This window comes from Brassica napus, chromosome A5 (genome assembly GCF_020379485.1).
Source record: "Brassica napus cultivar Da-Ae chromosome A5, Da-Ae, whole genome shotgun sequence".
NCBI classification, from domain to species: Eukaryota; Viridiplantae; Streptophyta; class Magnoliopsida; order Brassicales; family Brassicaceae; genus Brassica; species Brassica napus.
Window position 1 is genome coordinate 24,437,310 of NC_063438.1, and position 17,755 is coordinate 24,455,064.

At 38.0% G+C, this 17,755-nt stretch overlaps 3 protein-coding genes across 3 annotated transcripts; all 3 read left to right on the forward strand.

Moving 5' to 3' along the window:
- The first annotated feature begins 1,700 nt into the window (after window positions 1-1,700).
- LOC106345395 lies at window positions 1,701-11,643 on the forward strand. Its single transcript, XM_048779885.1, has 2 exons — window positions 1,701-10,266; window positions 11,120-11,643. The coding sequence occupies exon 1, from the start codon at window positions 2,875-2,877 to the stop codon at window positions 4,330-4,332; it is 1,458 nt and encodes a 485-aa protein (XP_048635842.1). The 5' UTR covers window positions 1,701-2,874; the 3' UTR covers window positions 4,333-10,266; window positions 11,120-11,643.
- Window positions 11,644-12,368: 725 nt separating this feature from the next.
- LOC106452288 (glucan endo-1,3-beta-glucosidase 4) lies at window positions 12,369-15,030 on the forward strand. The gene is made up of 5 exons (XM_013894359.3): window positions 12,369-12,663; window positions 13,077-13,162; window positions 13,233-14,495; window positions 14,576-14,603; window positions 14,675-15,030. The coding sequence occupies exons 2-5, from the start codon at window positions 13,093-13,095 to the stop codon at window positions 14,820-14,822; spliced, it is 1,509 nt and encodes a 502-aa protein (XP_013749813.2). The 5' UTR covers window positions 12,369-12,663; window positions 13,077-13,092; the 3' UTR covers window positions 14,823-15,030.
- A 599-nt stretch (window positions 15,031-15,629) lies between these two features.
- Window positions 15,630-17,108, forward strand: LOC106452287 (constitutive photomorphogenesis protein 10-like). The gene is made up of 4 exons (XM_013894358.3): window positions 15,630-15,986; window positions 16,073-16,146; window positions 16,518-16,665; window positions 16,780-17,108. Exons 1-4 carry the CDS (start codon window positions 15,755-15,757, stop codon window positions 16,875-16,877), a joined length of 552 nt encoding a protein of 183 aa, XP_013749812.1. The 5' UTR covers window positions 15,630-15,754; the 3' UTR covers window positions 16,878-17,108.
- The last annotated feature ends 647 nt before the right edge of the window (window positions 17,109-17,755 follow it).

The window sequence follows — 17,755 nt, forward strand, 5'->3', positions numbered from 1 at the left end:
CTAATTATTTTTACTGTCGGTCATGTGATTTCTATTTTCACAAAGAATGTACAACCAGTTTGATGGAGAATCTGACAATAGATCGTCCAGAGACACATGCACATACGCTCACCTTCATTCGCAAAAGGAACCCTTTCAACTGTGACGCTTGCGGAAGGGTCGGTAAGGATGTGATGAATATGTACGGATGTTTGTCCTGCAATTTCTTTATCCACAGAGATTGTATGTATTTACCAAAGGTTATAAAGCTCACTCGTCACTCTCACCGCTTGTTTCATACTTATCAAGTTCCTGATCACAACACGAAATGTCGAATATGTTATGACCCGTTTGTTTGCGGAAGTGGAGGATATATTTGTAGTGACAAGACGTGTGATTATAAACTTCACTCGCAATGTGCAACGCGTAACGAGATTTGGGATGGCAAAGATGTGGAGAGAGAACCTGAAGAAATTAGTAACTCTGAAGATGTTACGATGAAGTTTTCATCGTTGGAGGAGGTAGATGGCAAAACACTCCGTCATTTTAGTCATCACCATGATTTAATTAGGCTTTGTGTCAATGGTGGAGAAGAAGAAAACAAACGAGTATGCCAAGCATGCATTCTTCGCATTGGCTCTAATAGTTTCTTGGGTTGTAAAGAATGTGATTTTGCACTCCATGACACGTGTGCAAGGCTACCTCGGAAGATGGAACACCTGTTTCACCGCCATTCACTAACCCTAGAGGTGGACATGATGAACATCAAAGAAGGGTTCTTCAGATGTTCTAAATGTGAACGAGAATCATGTGGTTTCATGTATTGGTGCTGCCAAGAGGAATGTGACTTTAAAATGGATGCAAAGTGTGCTTCCCTTGCTGGTCCATTATACAGTGAAACCCACAAACACCCTCTCACTCTATTAGACTATGGGGCACGTTGTTACGAATGCTATGAATGTCCATTCTCTTTGGATTCAAAACAAGCAACTTTGCCGGTGTTGGTAAAATGCAACTATGACATTCATCCACTTACCCTATGTTTTGGTAGACATATTATGTGCCCATGGCGGCCCTTTTCTTGTGAAATCTGTGAAATAAGAATAAAACCTGATTATCCGGATTACGAAGATCTCTACGGCTGCTTCGATTGCAACACCCTTGTACACGTTGAGTGTGCAATAGGGAAATACCCGTATCTGAAGCCTGGCCATACGATCAAACTGAATGGTTTTGAGATTGAGATTGCATCCAACAGTTTTTCTCGGCCTATATGTCACGCATGTCACTCTACCTGCCAAGATAAACTGGTTTTCAAGAATAAGAGCAGTGCCTTCTCTTTCTGTTCTATCAACTGTATAACCTCTTCATAGAAAATATTATTATATATTACTAAATTACAAATTATAAATATTTTCAAGAATGCTTTTAAAATTATAAATTACTAAATTACAAATTATAAATTATAAAATATTATTTAACATATCAATATTAAAAATGTACTATATATCTATGTTAATATTAATTACACTTAATTCTATACCATATAAAATATTTGTTTGTATTAATAAAATTTATTTATGTATTTGCTCCAATTTAATTATGTACGTAATAGTTACTGAATTATTAATTATTCAGTATATTTGTTTGTATTAATAAAAAAAATTATGTGTTTGCTCCAATTTAATTATGTACGTAATAGTTACTGAAATATTAATTATTTAGTATATATTTATTATTTCATAATATATAAAAGAATATATAATACCAAAAAGTAATTTATGTATAATATTCATTTCGCCCATGGATATTAATCTAATATATATATATTTGTTGTACGCATATCCAATACTTTTTAGTTTTGCCGTTTTCCCGTCCCCAATTCCATACCAGTATCCGTCCATGTATCTATCTCAGTGCAACATAAGGTATTCGGTGCAACATAGATAAGCATGCGCATATTCCACTGGTTTTAACTACATCCAATTTGGTCTGAGATGTATTTGAGTAGAACCTACCAGCTTGATATCATATTATTATACAAAATCTCAATGATTCGCATGTTGTAAAGAGAGGGGAGAGATCAACGAGAGAAACATGAAGCTCACTGTCTCCAATGTTGTTAAACGTCCTGAACGTTCGACTTAAGGGCATCAAGCCAAGCAGCCAACTGCCAGTAATCACTTACTAACATAAACACTAAACATTCAATGATCCATACAAAGCGTAAAAGAAGGTATTTTTTTATAATTGCAATGCAGAAGTGAAGTTGAATCAAAAGAAGAATCCCATAAACTTAATTCTAATCAGTTAACATATTGGTCCCTTTGTATCTATAAAAATAAATATGTTCTCGAACACTGTTAATATTACAGATTAGGTCTTACTTTCAACTCATTGTTATTTTACTATCAAATAATTTTGTAATATAAAGTAAAAAATCATCAACCCCAAGAAAATAGATTGATTAATTAATCAGTTTAGTTGAGTTATGTATTAAAAAATTGAAAATATACTTCAGGAGTGCAATTTATCAAAGTACACGGCGAGCCCTGAAATCTCAAACATGGAAAGTAAGAGTCTAAAGTCTCCGCCTCAACGGGGCAACACAAACGAAGACTCCTAATTCTGCAGTTAACAACAGATTTTAGACAAAGTTAAGAACCTTGCGTTGATGAAAGCATCACTTAAAGTGATTACTAGGTACGGTATTCGAAACCCACATAATATGACACGCAATACTGTAAAGGCCTAATTAAAGGAAGGCATTAACTTTACTTTTCTTGCAAGCCAAGCAATATCTTAAAGCCAACGGTACCTTCCTTCCACAGAAGGATAGTGAGTGTCGTCTATAAATAAAGACTGAAGTTTCCTAAAAGTAACAAACAAACCCCTATGGAAAACCTCTTCACCACTTTTCGTCTTACACATTCCCTTGAAGAGTTTGGTCCCGATTCCACCCAAATTGATGTAGTAAATGAATGCTTTATTTGTAAAATAAAGATCTATTACAAGTCCAATTGTTTTCGTTGTCGTCTATGTGACTTCGGTTTTCACAAAGAATGTCAGACTACTTTGATGGAGTCGAATCTGACAATAGATCGTCCAAAGACACATGAACATATGCTCACCTTCATTCGCAAAATGAACTCTTTCAACTGTGATGCTTGCGGATTGGTCGATAAGTACGAGATAAATATGTACGGATGTTTGCCCTGTAACTTCTTTATCCACAGAAACTGTATTTATTTACCAAAGGTTATAAAGCTCACTCGTCACTCACACCGCTTGTTTCATACTTATCAAGTTCCCGATTGTAACACAAAATGTCGACGTTGTGAAAACACGTTTGTTCCCGGATGCGGAGGATATATTTGTATTCACAAGACGTGTGATTATAAACTCCATTCATATTGTGCAACGGATAAAAACACGTGGGATGGCAGTGATGTGGAGGGAGAACCTGAAGAAACCAGTAACTCTGATCAAGATGTTACGTCGTTGAAGGAGGTAGATGGCAAAACGTTTCGCCATTTTAGTCACCACCATGATTTAATGAGACTTTGTGTCAATGGTGAGAAAGAAGAAGGCGAAGAACGAGTATGTCAAGCATGCATCCTTCCTGTTGACTTTGATTGTTTCTTGGGTTGTAAAGAATGTGATTTTGCACTCCATGACACTTGTGCAAGTCTGCCTCGGAAGATGGAACACACGTTTCACCGCCATACAATAACCCTAGAGGTGGACATCGAAGAAGGGTTCTTCCGTTGCTCTAAATGTGAACGAGAATCATGTGGTTTCATGTATCGGTGCTGCCAAGAGGAATGTGACTTTAAAATGGATGCAAAGTGTGCTTCCCTTTCTGATCCATTATACAGTCGAACCCACGAACACCCTCTCAGTCTAGCAGATTATGGGGCAAGTTGTTACAAATGCAGTTTCTATTTGGGTCCAAACCGGGTAAGTCTGCCAGTGTTGGTAAAATGCAACTATGACACTCATCCACTTACCATATGTTTATTTGAATCAATTAAATCATGGGTATGGCCGCCGTTTCATTGTGAAATCTGTGAAATAAGAATAAAACCTAAATATCCTGATTATGAAGATATCTACGGCTGCTTCGATTGCAACACCGTTGTACACGTCGAGTGTGCAATAGGGAAATACCCGTTTCTGAAACCTGGCCATACGATCAAACTGAATGGTTTTGAGATTGAGATTGCATCCAACAGTCTTTCACGGCCTATATGTCATGCATGCCACTCTACCTGCCAAGATAAACTGGTTTTCAAGAATAAGAGCAGTGCCATCTCTTTCTGTTCTATTAACTGTATAACAACCTCTTCATAGAAAACCCTATTAAGAGCAGTGTGTAGAGTGCTTGCGTAAAACTAATTTTACATACTTCTCCTCGCATATATATTTACTTCAAACTTCTAATCTCTTTTATTTATTGTTGATGAAGTCTGTATGATAAATAAGATATTGCTTTGCTTTCATTTCAGTTGTAAATTAAACTACCATGAATCGAATAAATTTGTAAGATAACTTCGAAAATCGTTTTCTTCAAGAAATAGATTGTATGTTAAGTTATCTTCTCTAATATATTAGATTATGAAAATATACTTACCGCTTCATGGTCGAATCCCGTCCAACCATCGGATCTGTCCGGTTTTTAAAACACTGTGTTTAAGAGAATAGATTATACTTAAGTTAATTATCTTCTATACTGAATTTTGAAAACATACACAAATCATATATAACAGTGAACATAATTTTTTAGCTTTTTTGGTGAAAAGAAACTAAAAAGAGATCATTGAAAATTTATCTATTTATTATACAGCAAATCTAAAATAATACGACTACTGGCAAATATATAATTTATTACATATCTTTTAAATAAAACTGAAGAAATTCCTAGTGACTCATTTCGGACCATAAGATCCAAAACCCGAAAAGTAGGTTCTGCTCTTCGCAGTCCGTCCTTCTTTCAACACTGCGGTAAACTTCTAGACTAGGTTGCACGGGTACTCCAAATTGGTGCCGTCTCATGTATCGGGTTCGTCGGGGGACGGGGACGTCTCGGGTATGCCTAGGAAACGTCCCCAATATGTGTGAGGTGAACCCGGGACGTCAAGACTCAATGGGTACGGGCTTGGTCAGAGAAAGAGACGTTCCGGAAACGTTTCCGCAGAAAATAGACGTATCCATCTGAATTTTTGTGTTATAAGAAGTGTAAAAAAATAAACCATATATGTTTTTAACCTTTAATGTGTTTATTCTATTAATTTTGAAAAGATCAAAAGTTGTAATTAAAAAAAAAATAGTGTCTCTCTCTTCGATTCTTCCACTCTCACTTTAGTCTCTTGCACTTCCATCTTCTTTCTCTTTGAAACTCAAGTCTCGACCATATCTCTCTCTGTGATATATCAGCAACAGAAAACAGACGCACTTTCCTTCCCTTCTTGTCTCTTTGTTGTTTATATCACAAGCAAAACGCGTAAGCATTTTCTTTACCTTCTTCTTGTAATCTTATCTTACGAAAATAATTCATATACAATGTTTCTGTGTTTTTTATACAAAGATGTGACTGTCAGTTTATATGTATCATATATTTTTTTAGCTTATTCTGTTGCTGTTTAGTATTTTGATCAAGTGTGTTTGCTGCTGTTTCTGTTGTTGTCTAGTATTTTTATCAAGTGTGTTTGCTATTGTTTCTGTTGATGTCTAGTATTTTGATTAAGTGTGTTTGCTGCTGTTAAAACTTATGTTTCAGATTTTAACATTTTGACTTATGGATATTTTTATAATTTCTTATAATATGGTCGCCGTTTCTATACCGTAACCGTATCTACAAATTTTAAGTTTGACGTTTTCATCTCCACTCCCGTCCCAGTTTCTGGTCTCCGTCCCGGTCCCGGGGCTGCTTAGCTTCTAGATGCTTCATCGGCTTTCATTCTTCTCTGTGTTTTAAAAGGCGAGCGCCTTTTGCGCCAAGGCGCAAGGCGCACTCAGGCGACAGCCCCATCGCCATGCACCTCCCAGGCGAGGGTATGGTCCCTAAGGCGTGCGCCATGGTGCGCTTTTAGCTAAAATCTAACGCATCTAAGGCACTAAAAGCGCTTGAAAGGCGCGCCTTGTAGATTCCTATCAAAACATAATGTTTTGACCTAACTTTATTCATGTCCTATGTTCTAATCGTGACATGGCTGCCGTTCTGTTACATGCTCTAAGTGAAGAAGACGACTAACTGTAACCTAATTAACTCTAATAATAACTCAGCCCGGTTTAATTCACTAAACCATGTGCATTCAAGTTATTTTAATGAACCAACTCAATTAATAAACTAACCAACCAAGAAAAAGGTTTATTGAACCAAGTATGAAAGTTTTTTAAACCAATTTAGAACCAATTGAAACAACTTTCTGGAACTGAGAAACGTCCCAAAGGCGAGCGATTTAATGCGCCATGGCGCAAGGCGCAAAGCTAGGAGCATATCGCCTTAGTGCGCCTAGCGCTTTTTAAAACACAGATTCTTCTGATACAAAGTGTGTTTATTGAAATTGTTGAGGTTTAAAAGTGAATCTAGAGAATTGAAGAGACCAAGTGAAGTGTAACTAGAGTTGTTTGGAATATGTTCTAGATGGTAGTGTAAGGTTGGAAGGAAGTTGAGTTTTGAAGATGTTGAAATTTGTAAGGGTTGAGGGCAAGTGCTTGCTTTTATCAATGATGGCTCAAATTAAGAGCCCGGGTTAATCATGCTCTAAGACTTTAAAGTCTCAGCCTCAATGGGGCAACACAAACGAAGACTCCCGATTCTGCAGTTAACAACAGACCTCGGACAAAGTTAAAGAACCTTGCGTTGATGACAGCATCACTTAAATGATTACTCGTACGCTATTCGAAACCCAAATTATATGACATGCAATAGTGTAAAGCCGCCCATTGGATAAAGCAAGGCATAAACTTTATTTTCCTTGCAACCCAAGCAATATCTTAAAAGTCAACAATACGTTCCTTCCACAGAACGATGAATTCTCTATAAATGTAATGACTGAGGTTTACTAAAAGTAACAAACAAACCCCTATGGAAAACCTCAGCACCACTTTTCATCCTAAACATGTCCTTGAAGAGTATGGTCCAGTACATCCCAATGACGGTGCAAAGATATGCATAATTTGTGAAACATGTATCTCTTCTCGGCCTAATTATTTTTATTGTCGTGTATGTGACTTCTTTTTTCACAAAGAATGTCACACTACTTTGATGGAGTCGAATCTGACAATTGATCGTCCAAGGACACATGAACATAAGCTCACTTTCATTCGCAAAACGAACTCTTTCAACTGTGATGCTTGTGGAGAAGTCCGTAGCAAGAAGATGAATATGTACGCATGTTTGCCCTGCAACTTCTTTATCCACAGAAACTGTATCTATTTACCAAAGGTTATAAAGCTCACTTGTCACTCACACCGCTTGTTTCATACTTATCACGTTCCTGATTGTAACACGGTCTGCTCACTTTGTTTTGCCTCGTTTGTTTCGGGATGCGGAGGATATATGTGTATTAACAAGACGTGTGATTATAAACTCCATTCATATTGTGCAACGCATGAACTGATTTGGGATGGCAGAGATGTGGAGGGAGAACCCGAAGAAACCAGTAACTCTGAAGATGTTACGTCCTTGAAGGATGTAGATGGCAACACGTTCCGCCATTTTAGTCACCACCATGATTTATTGAGATTTTGTGTCGATGGTGAAGATGAAGGAGACGAACGAATATGTCAAGCTTGCATCCTTCCCATTGACTTTGACAGTTTCTTGGGTTGCAAAGAATGTGGTTTTGCACTCCATGAAACTTGTGCAAGTCTGCCTCGGAAGATGGAATACCAGTTTCACCGCCATCCGCTAGCCCTAGAGGTGGACATCGAAGAAGGGTTCTTCAGCTGTTCTAAATGTAAACGAGAATCATGTGGCTTCATGTATCGGTGCTGCCAAGAGGAATGTGAGTTTAAAATGGATGCAAAATGTGCTTCCCTTGCTGATCCATTAGACAATGGAATCCACGAACACCCTCTCACTCTAACAAACTATGGGGCAAATTGTAATAAATGCCGTTTCTATTTGGGTTCAAAACAGGTAAGTCAGCCAGTGTTGGTAAAATGCAACTATGACATTCATCCACTTACCCTATGTTTTTTTGAATCAACTTATTTATGGTCGCATGCATGTCCGTTACGTTGTGAAATCTGTGAAATAAGAATAAAACATAAGTATCGGGATTACCAAGATATCTACGGCTGCTTCGATTGCAACACCGTTGTACACGTCGAGTGTGCAATAGGGAAATACTCGTTTCTGAAACCTGGCCATACGATCAAGCTGAATGGTTTTGAGATTCAGATTGCATCCAACAACAGTCTTTCTCGGCCTATATGTCATGCATGCCACTCTACCTGCCAAGATAAACTGGTTTTCAAGAATAAGAAAAATGTCACCATCTCTTTCTGTTCTATCAACTGTATAACAACCTCTTCGTAGAAAACCCTCCTCCAACCATAACTTCTACCTTTCTCATTTTATTTTACTCTTGATCAAGTCTGTATGACAATAAGACCTTGCTTTGCTTTCAGGTTATTTGTAAGTTAAACTACCATCACTCGAATAAATTTGTAACGATAACTTTATAGAAAATACCTTCAAGATAATATATTACAGTTATGTTAAATTTATCTAAAAAAATACTCCCATCATCATTTAAACTTGCACACAATGATTTAAAAACTTCTCTAACCACATGATTAAATAACAAATTCTCAGAGGTGGTGTTTGCAACAGACTGCTCACAGTTGGTGAAGATGGTGTCTACTCCAACAGAATGGCCGGCGTTCACTACTCACATGGAAGAGTTTCTACGATGTAAGGAATACTTCTCTACTTTCACTATCCAGCATATTCCAAGGGCACAAAACACGATGGCGGATAAGCTAGCACGAGGTGCTAGGACTCAGCCTTCTGCTATGGTTTATGTTGACTCCGTTCCTCCGAGATGGTTCTCGGCTCAGGAATCTACTTAGTTTAGCTTTGCTTCTTTGTTGAAAAAAAAAAAAAAAAAAAATAACAAATTCTCCATGTTATAAACAGAACATTATTACATAAGATTTTGGGTTTTTTGTTTAATGGCAAAAAAAAGTTGATAAAGAAAACAAAAAAAAGGACTTGGATGCATAAATATGGAAATAAAAACTGAATGGACCCCCACTCGTTCCGGACCATAAAGTAGGTTCCTGCTCTCTCTCTCTCTCTCTCTTCGCCGTCCTTCCTTCTTTCAACACTTTCCCGAGCTGTGGTAATAAGCTTCTAGATGCTCTCTGTAACATCCTGAGTTGTGATATGTGAAAAGGCTTAAGAGAATTGATTTGGCTACCTATGTCACCAAAGTTGACTTACATTTTCCGGAACACATCCTGAAAGAACTCCAAAGTTAAGCGTGCTTGAGCTGGAGTAGTGAAAGAATGGGTGACCTATCGGGAAGTAATTTGCGATAGCGTGTGAGTGAGGCCAAAGCATGGGAAAATGTCGGGTGGTGATTGCAGAGTCAGTAAACAATGATTTCGAGCTTTTGGAAAATTAATAGACAGACCGTCAGACGGGATGAGGCCCACGGGCCAAGAGAGCGGGCGTGGGTGGCCCATTAGCCGTGGGCGGGTCGGAGCGTTACAAGTGGTATCAGAGCTGGTTAGCTATCTCGGTTCTGACCTGAGAGGCGTCTTGAGACCTGTCGTGGGCCGCAACGAGGACGTTGGGTTCTTTGAGAGGGGGTGAATTGTAACATCCCGAGTTGTGATATGTGAAAAAGGCTTAAGAGAATTGATTTGGCTACCTATGTCACCAAAGTTGACTTACCTTTTCCGGAACACATCCTGAAAGAACTCCCGAGTTAAGCGTGCTTGAGCTGGAGTAGTGGAAGGATGGGTGACCTATCGGGAAGTGATTCGCGATAGCGTGCGACTGAGGCCAAAGCATGGAAAAAGGTCGGATGGTGATTGCAGGGTCAGTAAACAATGATTTCGAGCCTTTGGAAAATTAACGGACCGACCGTCAGACGGGATGGGACCCACGGGCCGAGAGAGCGGGCGTGGGTGGCCCATTAGCCGTGGGCGAGTCGGGGGTTACACTCTCATTCTTCATCTATCTTTTGTCGATTAACGACTTGAACACGTAGTAGATCATCGGAAAATTTTGTCTCTTTTGGTTCGCAACCTTCGCCATGATTGCAGGTATTTTCTTATTTTCATTATTCCCTTCTCATTGATACTTAGATTATTTGGATTGGACCATATCTTTGCAATGCTTTGGTGGCCTTGTTAGCTTCATGCTTCCATGTGTTCCTTACTTTGGCTATTAAAAAAAGAAGATGATGTATATAACTCATCATTATCAGTGCGACATATATGTTGGGTTCGGTGGATAATTGTTTGTGGCGGAATACAAGAGGTAGTGTAGGATGTGTACAGTTTCTAGATAGCGAATGTGTGGACTTTTTTTTGTTTTCAGATCTCTTTGCAATAGATTGAATCTGCTCTTTCTTTTTCTTTCTTTTTTAACTTGTAGGATTTACTAATTTGTTCTTCTCTGCTTACCTTTAATCTCCTTTCTCCAGGCAGTTATGTCCTCTCAAGGATATGTACCTTCCGAAGGATTATTATACTGGGTGAGCATGCTCAGTAGTTAGGACATTTAAATGCTTCAGTTAGATCCTGTCTCTATCTTATCGTTTTCTCTTTTTGGCTTCGTTGTGAATCCTGTTTTGTCTTCTATTAGATTATTTCTTCATAGCCCATTCCTACATCTGCAGCTCATGAAATTCTTTCATTTATAACAAGTTTCTAAAAATGTCTTGATGCTGTAAATTCTCAAATGGTTATTTCTGCACTTGAAAATCCAGCGTTCGTATAGTACACCTAAAACTTCATACTCCTCTAGTCATTTTTAGTGATAGTGATATGTTCCATGTTCGATCACATTCAAAGAGTGTTTATTGAAGTTGTTGAGGTTTAACAGTGAATATAGAGAACTGAAGAGGCCAATGAAGTAATTAGAGTTCTATTTAATTCTGTTTTCTTATCACAGGTCTGTCTCACCTCAGGATAGACGATATGAGAAGGAGAGGTCATACTCTCGCTCACCACCAAAAAATTATTCAAGTGGAAGTCATGGGAGGGTGAGGAGCCGTAGCCCAAGAAGTGTAAGCGTGAGCCAAGGAAGAAGTGTAAGCCCGAGAAGAACACAGGAGCTATACACGCCTGAACAAGCCAGGAGGCCGGTTGCTAGGCAGAGGAGGAGCAGGAGCAGGAGTCTAAGCCCTCGTGGAGAAAGAAATGGAGACCGTTCTCCAAGTCAGTGATTTTCACACACACCCATGTATCTCTCTCTCTACACACCAGTTCTGCAGTCTTTTTGTTTTTGATAAAGTTTCAAAGACTATCTGTGTTTTTGTTTTATGTTTTGATTAATGAATGAACTTAAAAGACATGACAATGAGGTTGCATGTGCCTTTTTGTCATCTTATCTCTTTAGAGATCTCATCTAGCGTTGTTGTTATGGTGAGTGAAAGAAGATGGTCCTACTAGGAAATGTGGGAGCGTTTTGACGTATTGCACCCATTGGTTTTGAATAGGCCCTTTTGCACTTTACAGCTATTTTGAAGCATCAAATTATACACTTATTTCCCCTCAAGCTGTCTGGATGACTTGTGAGTGTGCTGTTGGACGCGTTTCTTGATCCGACAAAGTTCTTTGTTTCTGTATTCTTACGAAAAAATTCAGCTCTCCCCGTTGCACATGTACCTTGAATCTTTAATACTTGGCGATGTTGTCGATAATGTATTTGTGATATGGAAAATGTGAAAATAACGATTTATGATTTTAAAACTCCTAATGATGAAAAGAAATGACTGAATCAGAGAGCCTCAGAAGTAACATTTTTGGAAAGTCTCTTTAACTATGAAACATTTGGAAGTCATGCACGCACATGAAATTAAGCTAACATGACATGGATTTTTCTTTTGATTCAAATCTATACATTTTAAATTAAGAAAAAAAAGGGGGAACCGAATAGAACATGAGAAGAGCGTGGAAACTGTTGTCAGCAGCTACCCAAAGTCTTTCTTTTCTTGTTTGTATACATGATATTTAAATTTTTTATTAGCCGTATGTATTGGTGTGAAGAATAAAGATTGCATAATAATTATTAGACTTATAATTATTTAATCAACTAATAGTAGTTTATTAGTACTATTTTATTTATTTTAGCTCTTTGAATTTCGAAGCCTCACCTTCGTACACAGTCCACATACACACACCTCTCTGGTTTCCCACGCATTAAAGTTAACATAAAAACCAAGTTAACACTCTGAGCACTGAATTAGTGAATCTCTCTTTTATTTTTCCTCTTTCCTCTAATTTCGAAAATATTTTTCGCCGAAAGAAAAGAAAAAGTCTTTACCTTTTTTTCTCTCTTCGCTGGGTTCACTACACTAACATAAATCTCTGAACTTTGCTTTTACCCTGTTCTGTCTGAATAGCAAAACCTCGACCCTCTTTTTTCTTCTTCTTTCTTTGTCTGTGATCTGAACCTTCTCCAAGTAAATCTGGAAGCCGGGAAGCTCTAACTAGGTACTTTACTAGCTATTTCTTGATTTTGCATCTGGGTATTTGATTATTTGTCGCATTGTTGTATACGAACTAGCTTTCACTTCAATCTTCTACATTCTTCTTCCCTCTGCAAATCCTGTTTCCAGAGAACATTCCTGAAAGAACCAAACGACAAAAAAAAAAAAGTAAAAAAAAAAGTAAAGATAAGATTTTTAACCCAAAACAAAGAGCGTGGCTTTTCGAATGCTCCATAGGTTATTGTTATTCACTGTTTAGCTGAGCGTTTGATTAAATTTCTATACCCCATTTAACTTCACTTCTGTCGGAATCCATGTGTTTGCATCTAAAAAGTTTGCTCACTTGATTATAGGGTTCTTACCATATCTGACTAGTTACAATCAATTAGCATATGACTCATGTTTTGAACTTGTCAGAGTGTTTAAAGGTGTGATGATGCTGCTTCCGAGATGGTTTCTAGAAGCAATCTTGCTCCTAATCTCAGCTCTTGCCTTTACAAACGGTAACTTCATCTTAAACCACATTAGTATCTATCACTCGATCAAAGTTCTAATATGATTATCTTCACACAGCTGCATTCATAGGTGTAAACATAGGAACAGATCTCACCAACATGCCCTCACCTTCAGACATCGTCTCCCTCCTCAAATCTCATCAAATCACACACGTCCGTCTCTACGACGCCAACAGCCACATGCTCAAAGCCCTCTCCAACACCACCATCCAAGTCACTGTCGGCGTGACCAACCAAGAGATCCTCAAAATAGGACGCTTCCCTTCCTCAGCCGCCTCCTGGGTCAACAAAAACGTCGCCGCCTACGTTCCTTCCACTAACATCACAGCCATCGCCGTCGGCAGCGAGGTCCTCACCGAATCCCCCCACGTGGCGCCCATCCTCGCCTCCGCTCTCAACAACATACACAAGGCTCTCGTGGCAACGAACCTCAACTTCCAAGTCAAAGTCTCAACCCCTATGTCTATGGACGTAATGCCTAAACCTTTTCCTCCGTCCACCTCCACTTTCAGCCCTTCCTGGAACACGACCGTTCATCAGATTCTTCAGTTTCTCGACAACACCGGCTCCTTTTTCATGCTTAACGCGTATCCTTACTACGGCTACACGACAGCTAACGGCATTTTCCCGCTTGATTACGCCTTGTTTAAACAGCTCTCTGCAGTGAAGCAGATCGTTGACCCTAATACTCTTTTGCATTACGATAGTATGTTTGACGCTATGGTCGACGCTGCTTACTACTCCATGGAGGCGTTAAACTTCTCTAAGATCCCCGTCGTCGTTACGGAAACTGGCTGGCCTTCTTCAGGTGGAAGTGATGAAACAGCTGCGACTGTTGGTAACGCGGAGACGTTTAATAGTAACTTGATCAAGCGCGTGTTGAACAACTCTGGTCCTCCTAGCAAACCGGATATACCTATCAACACGTACGTCTACGAGCTTTACAACGAGGACAAACGGTCCGGGCCTGAGTCTGAGAAGAACTGGGGGATGTTTTATCCTAATGGGACTTCTGTTTATCCTCTTGGCTTAAGCGGTGGCGGCGGCGGTGGTGGTGGCTCTGAGGCTTTGAACGGGACGACGTTGTTCTGTGTGGCGAAAGTTGATGCTGATGATGATAAGTTGGAGAACGGTTTGAATTGGGCTTGCGGACAGGGCCGGGCTAACTGCGGTCCGATTCAACCGGGACAATCGTGTTATCTACCGAATGATATCAAGAGCCATGCTTCTTTTGCTTATAATGATTATTACCAGAAGATGAAGGGTGTTGGTGGGACTTGTGACTTTGATGGTACTGCTATCACTACGCCTAGAGATCCTAGTAAGTTTTCTCGTTTCTTTAATTAGATCGTTATGTTTTGAGAGTTTGTCTAAACTAATCGGACATGATGCGTTTTGCAGGCTATAGAGCATGTGCTTATACGGGAAGGTAACGATCCGAGCTTCTTCATGTCCTTTTATAGGTTTCTTAATCTAATTTGTTCTATCTATATATCTCAGCCCAAACGCAAACGGAACGGGAGGAAACTTTCCTCCTGCGTTAGGACCCGCAAGTCAAGTAGGAGGGAACGCAAACGCAGTTTTCGTTTCTATCTACCATCTTCCCTTCTTGGCAACGTTAGCTCTCACGCTACTACTAGTACTGTAACTTCAGTGTTGTAGTAACCGGAGAGATGTACCGGTGTGCTTGGTTATTTCCGGTTATCGGTATTGATTGTTTTACTTTTGTAGTGTTGTAAGTGTAGCTAGAGAGAGAGATCGTATGTTCTCATTCTTTTTGTCTTCATCTTTGAACTGAAATCTTTCGAATTAGAGTGATTTAAAATTTAATTATCAAGTGAAGTAGTTATCTTGTATTTTAATAAAAATCATGCAAAGAAAACCTAGCGTTATATAAAATTTGATTGTAATTTGATATTGGAGAATAAAGTTTCTTTTCAGTGTGTTACAAGAACTACAGATATTGAATAATTACTCATCGAAATTATTGAGTATTCACGTGGTACTAATAATACATGATCCTAACTCATGTGATTTAAAAAAAATCTATATAAATCCAAACACAATAATACATTTGATAATCACGTTTAAAGAAATGATTCAGCTATCAAAATGATTACAAAATTATTAACTACCCAGACGGAACCAGAACGAGTCAGCTCTGGTGGTAAAGGGGTTGCGGCTGTAACTTCCGCCACCCGGGTTCGATTCGCGCTGGGAGGGACTATTTACATTGCTTGGGTTCCCGGCAAAGAGGTGAAAACACCTTTTTTCTTTTCTTTTCGTTTCTCTTCCTTGTAATAAGTTGTTCAACAACAACATTGTATCCTTCTTCAGAAAATGGTAAGCTTAACATTTTACCAAAAAAAAAAAAACTACCCAGACGAAAATAAAATAAAATTATTGACTACCACTCTTTCACTTGGTTACTCGCCACGTCAGCGATTATTACTTTATTCGTTTTAACTGAAACGCAGCGTTTCGAACATTATTCTCTCGATGGAGTTGAAGCGAAACGGTGAAGAAGTAAATGGATTTGGATAAGCAGCGGAGTAGTAGGGACGACGAAGAGGACAAGAGATGATGACGACACCAGGCGGAAGCGGGAGATTTAAGCCGTTACCGACGGCGATGTACGCCGGATACTCAGGAACGGCGTCGTCTTGGGTAGCGAAGACATCGGTTTCCGCGTCAGGGAAGAGGATACAGAGAGAGATGGCTGAGCTTAACGTGGATCCGCCTCCCGAATGCTCAGCTGGACCCAAAGGAGATAATCTCTACCATTGGATCACCACCATCATTGGTCCCTCTGGTTCGTTCATTGATTCTCTCTCTTCTCAAGAAGATCCGATTGAATTTGAATTTGTTATGATTATTGATTCGAGCTTATTTTTGCAGGGACTCCTTATGAAGGAGGAATCTTTTTTCTGGATATGATTTTTCCTTCTGATTATCCCTTTAAACCACCAAAGGTATGAGCTTTTGAGTCTTTATGTTTAGTGAAAGTAGCTAACTTTATCAAAAAAGTTGGGAGCTTTATTGGTTTAATTGGTATTGAGTTATGGTTTAAAAGTTTGATTAGAGTTGAAAGGTGATGTCTTTAGGAAGAGAACAATGAGTACATCTCTCTGTTGGTCTTTTGATAAAGGCTTGAACTGCGTAGCACTTTGAAACAGAGTTCATGTAGAATTTTGGCATATAAAGTAGTTTTCTTTCTTGCATCAGAGTCTTATTGGTTCATTTTTGTAGCAAAGTCTTGACCTTTTGGGTTCTAGACTTAAGCTAACGGTTTAAGTCTTGAGCGCTTTGTATTCTTTTGGTTAAGAGGGTGGTGTTTTTGTAGGTGGTGTTCAAGACTCGGATCTATCATTGCAATGTCGATACCGCTGGGAATCTGAGTGTGGAGATTCTAAGAGACAGTTGGAGTCCGGCTCTTACAATCACAAAAGTCTTGCAAGCCATTAGATCTATCTTCTTAAAACCTGAGACATGTAAGTCTCTACTCTTCTCTCATGCATCATATCAGATCTCAGGACAGATCTGGTGTAAGAAAGTTCCTTTGCTGTTAACTTACAGTCTTTATATCTTTGTTCTTTTGTTACCAGACAATCCAGCTTTACCAGTGATCGCGCGGCTCTACTTGTCGGATAGAGAAAAGCACGAGGAGGTAGCTAAAGAATGGACGTTGCGATTTGCCAAGTGAACAAAGTTTCAGATCTTTTAATACGAGGAAAGAAAAAACAGAGAGATATTATTGTACGTACACTTTTATTTGATGAATGATCAATCAATGCATCCACCAAAAATGGAACAACGAACAATGTAAGATTAATTGAATGCTCTTAGAATAGGCAGGCAACAATGTGAGTGTAGGACCTATCCTCCTCAATAACTCCAATTCCAATCTAGTGTTTTCTTTGAGTACCAAAGACTATATGGTTTGAATTTGACTGATAGAAAGACTGAGGTGGTGATTGTTTCAGTAGTTTTTAGTTTTAGTTTTTGGTTTTTAGATTTTAGTTTTTGGTTTATAGATTTTGGTTTTTGGTTTTCAGCTTTTGGTTTTTGGTTTTTGGTTTTTAAATTTAGATTTTGGTTTTCTGTTTTGCAGTATTTTTTTATTTTTGCAAAAATTAATTAATGAGTTACTTTGAAATAATACAACAAAATAAAAATAAATATTTATATTTACAATTAAAATTATCAAAATAGTGTGATAATTATTTTAAATTAAAATATAATAACATATTTTAATTATTATAGTTTTATTAAAAATTATATTATAATAAAATATTTATCATAAAATTTATATAAATTGCAAAAAAATAAAAATATTTAAAAGTTTGAAACTACTTAGAAATGTTTCTTATATAAATTATTTTTAATTTTATAAACTTATATAGCAATAGTTTTTTTAAAATATTATAAATTATATAAAATAAAAATACTTAAAATTTTGAAACTAATTATAAAATTTCTCATATAAATTATTTATATTTTCTTAAAATTGAATGGCTATTTTCATTTTTCATGACTAATACAATATATTGTATTACTAAAACATATTATGTTTTTATAATT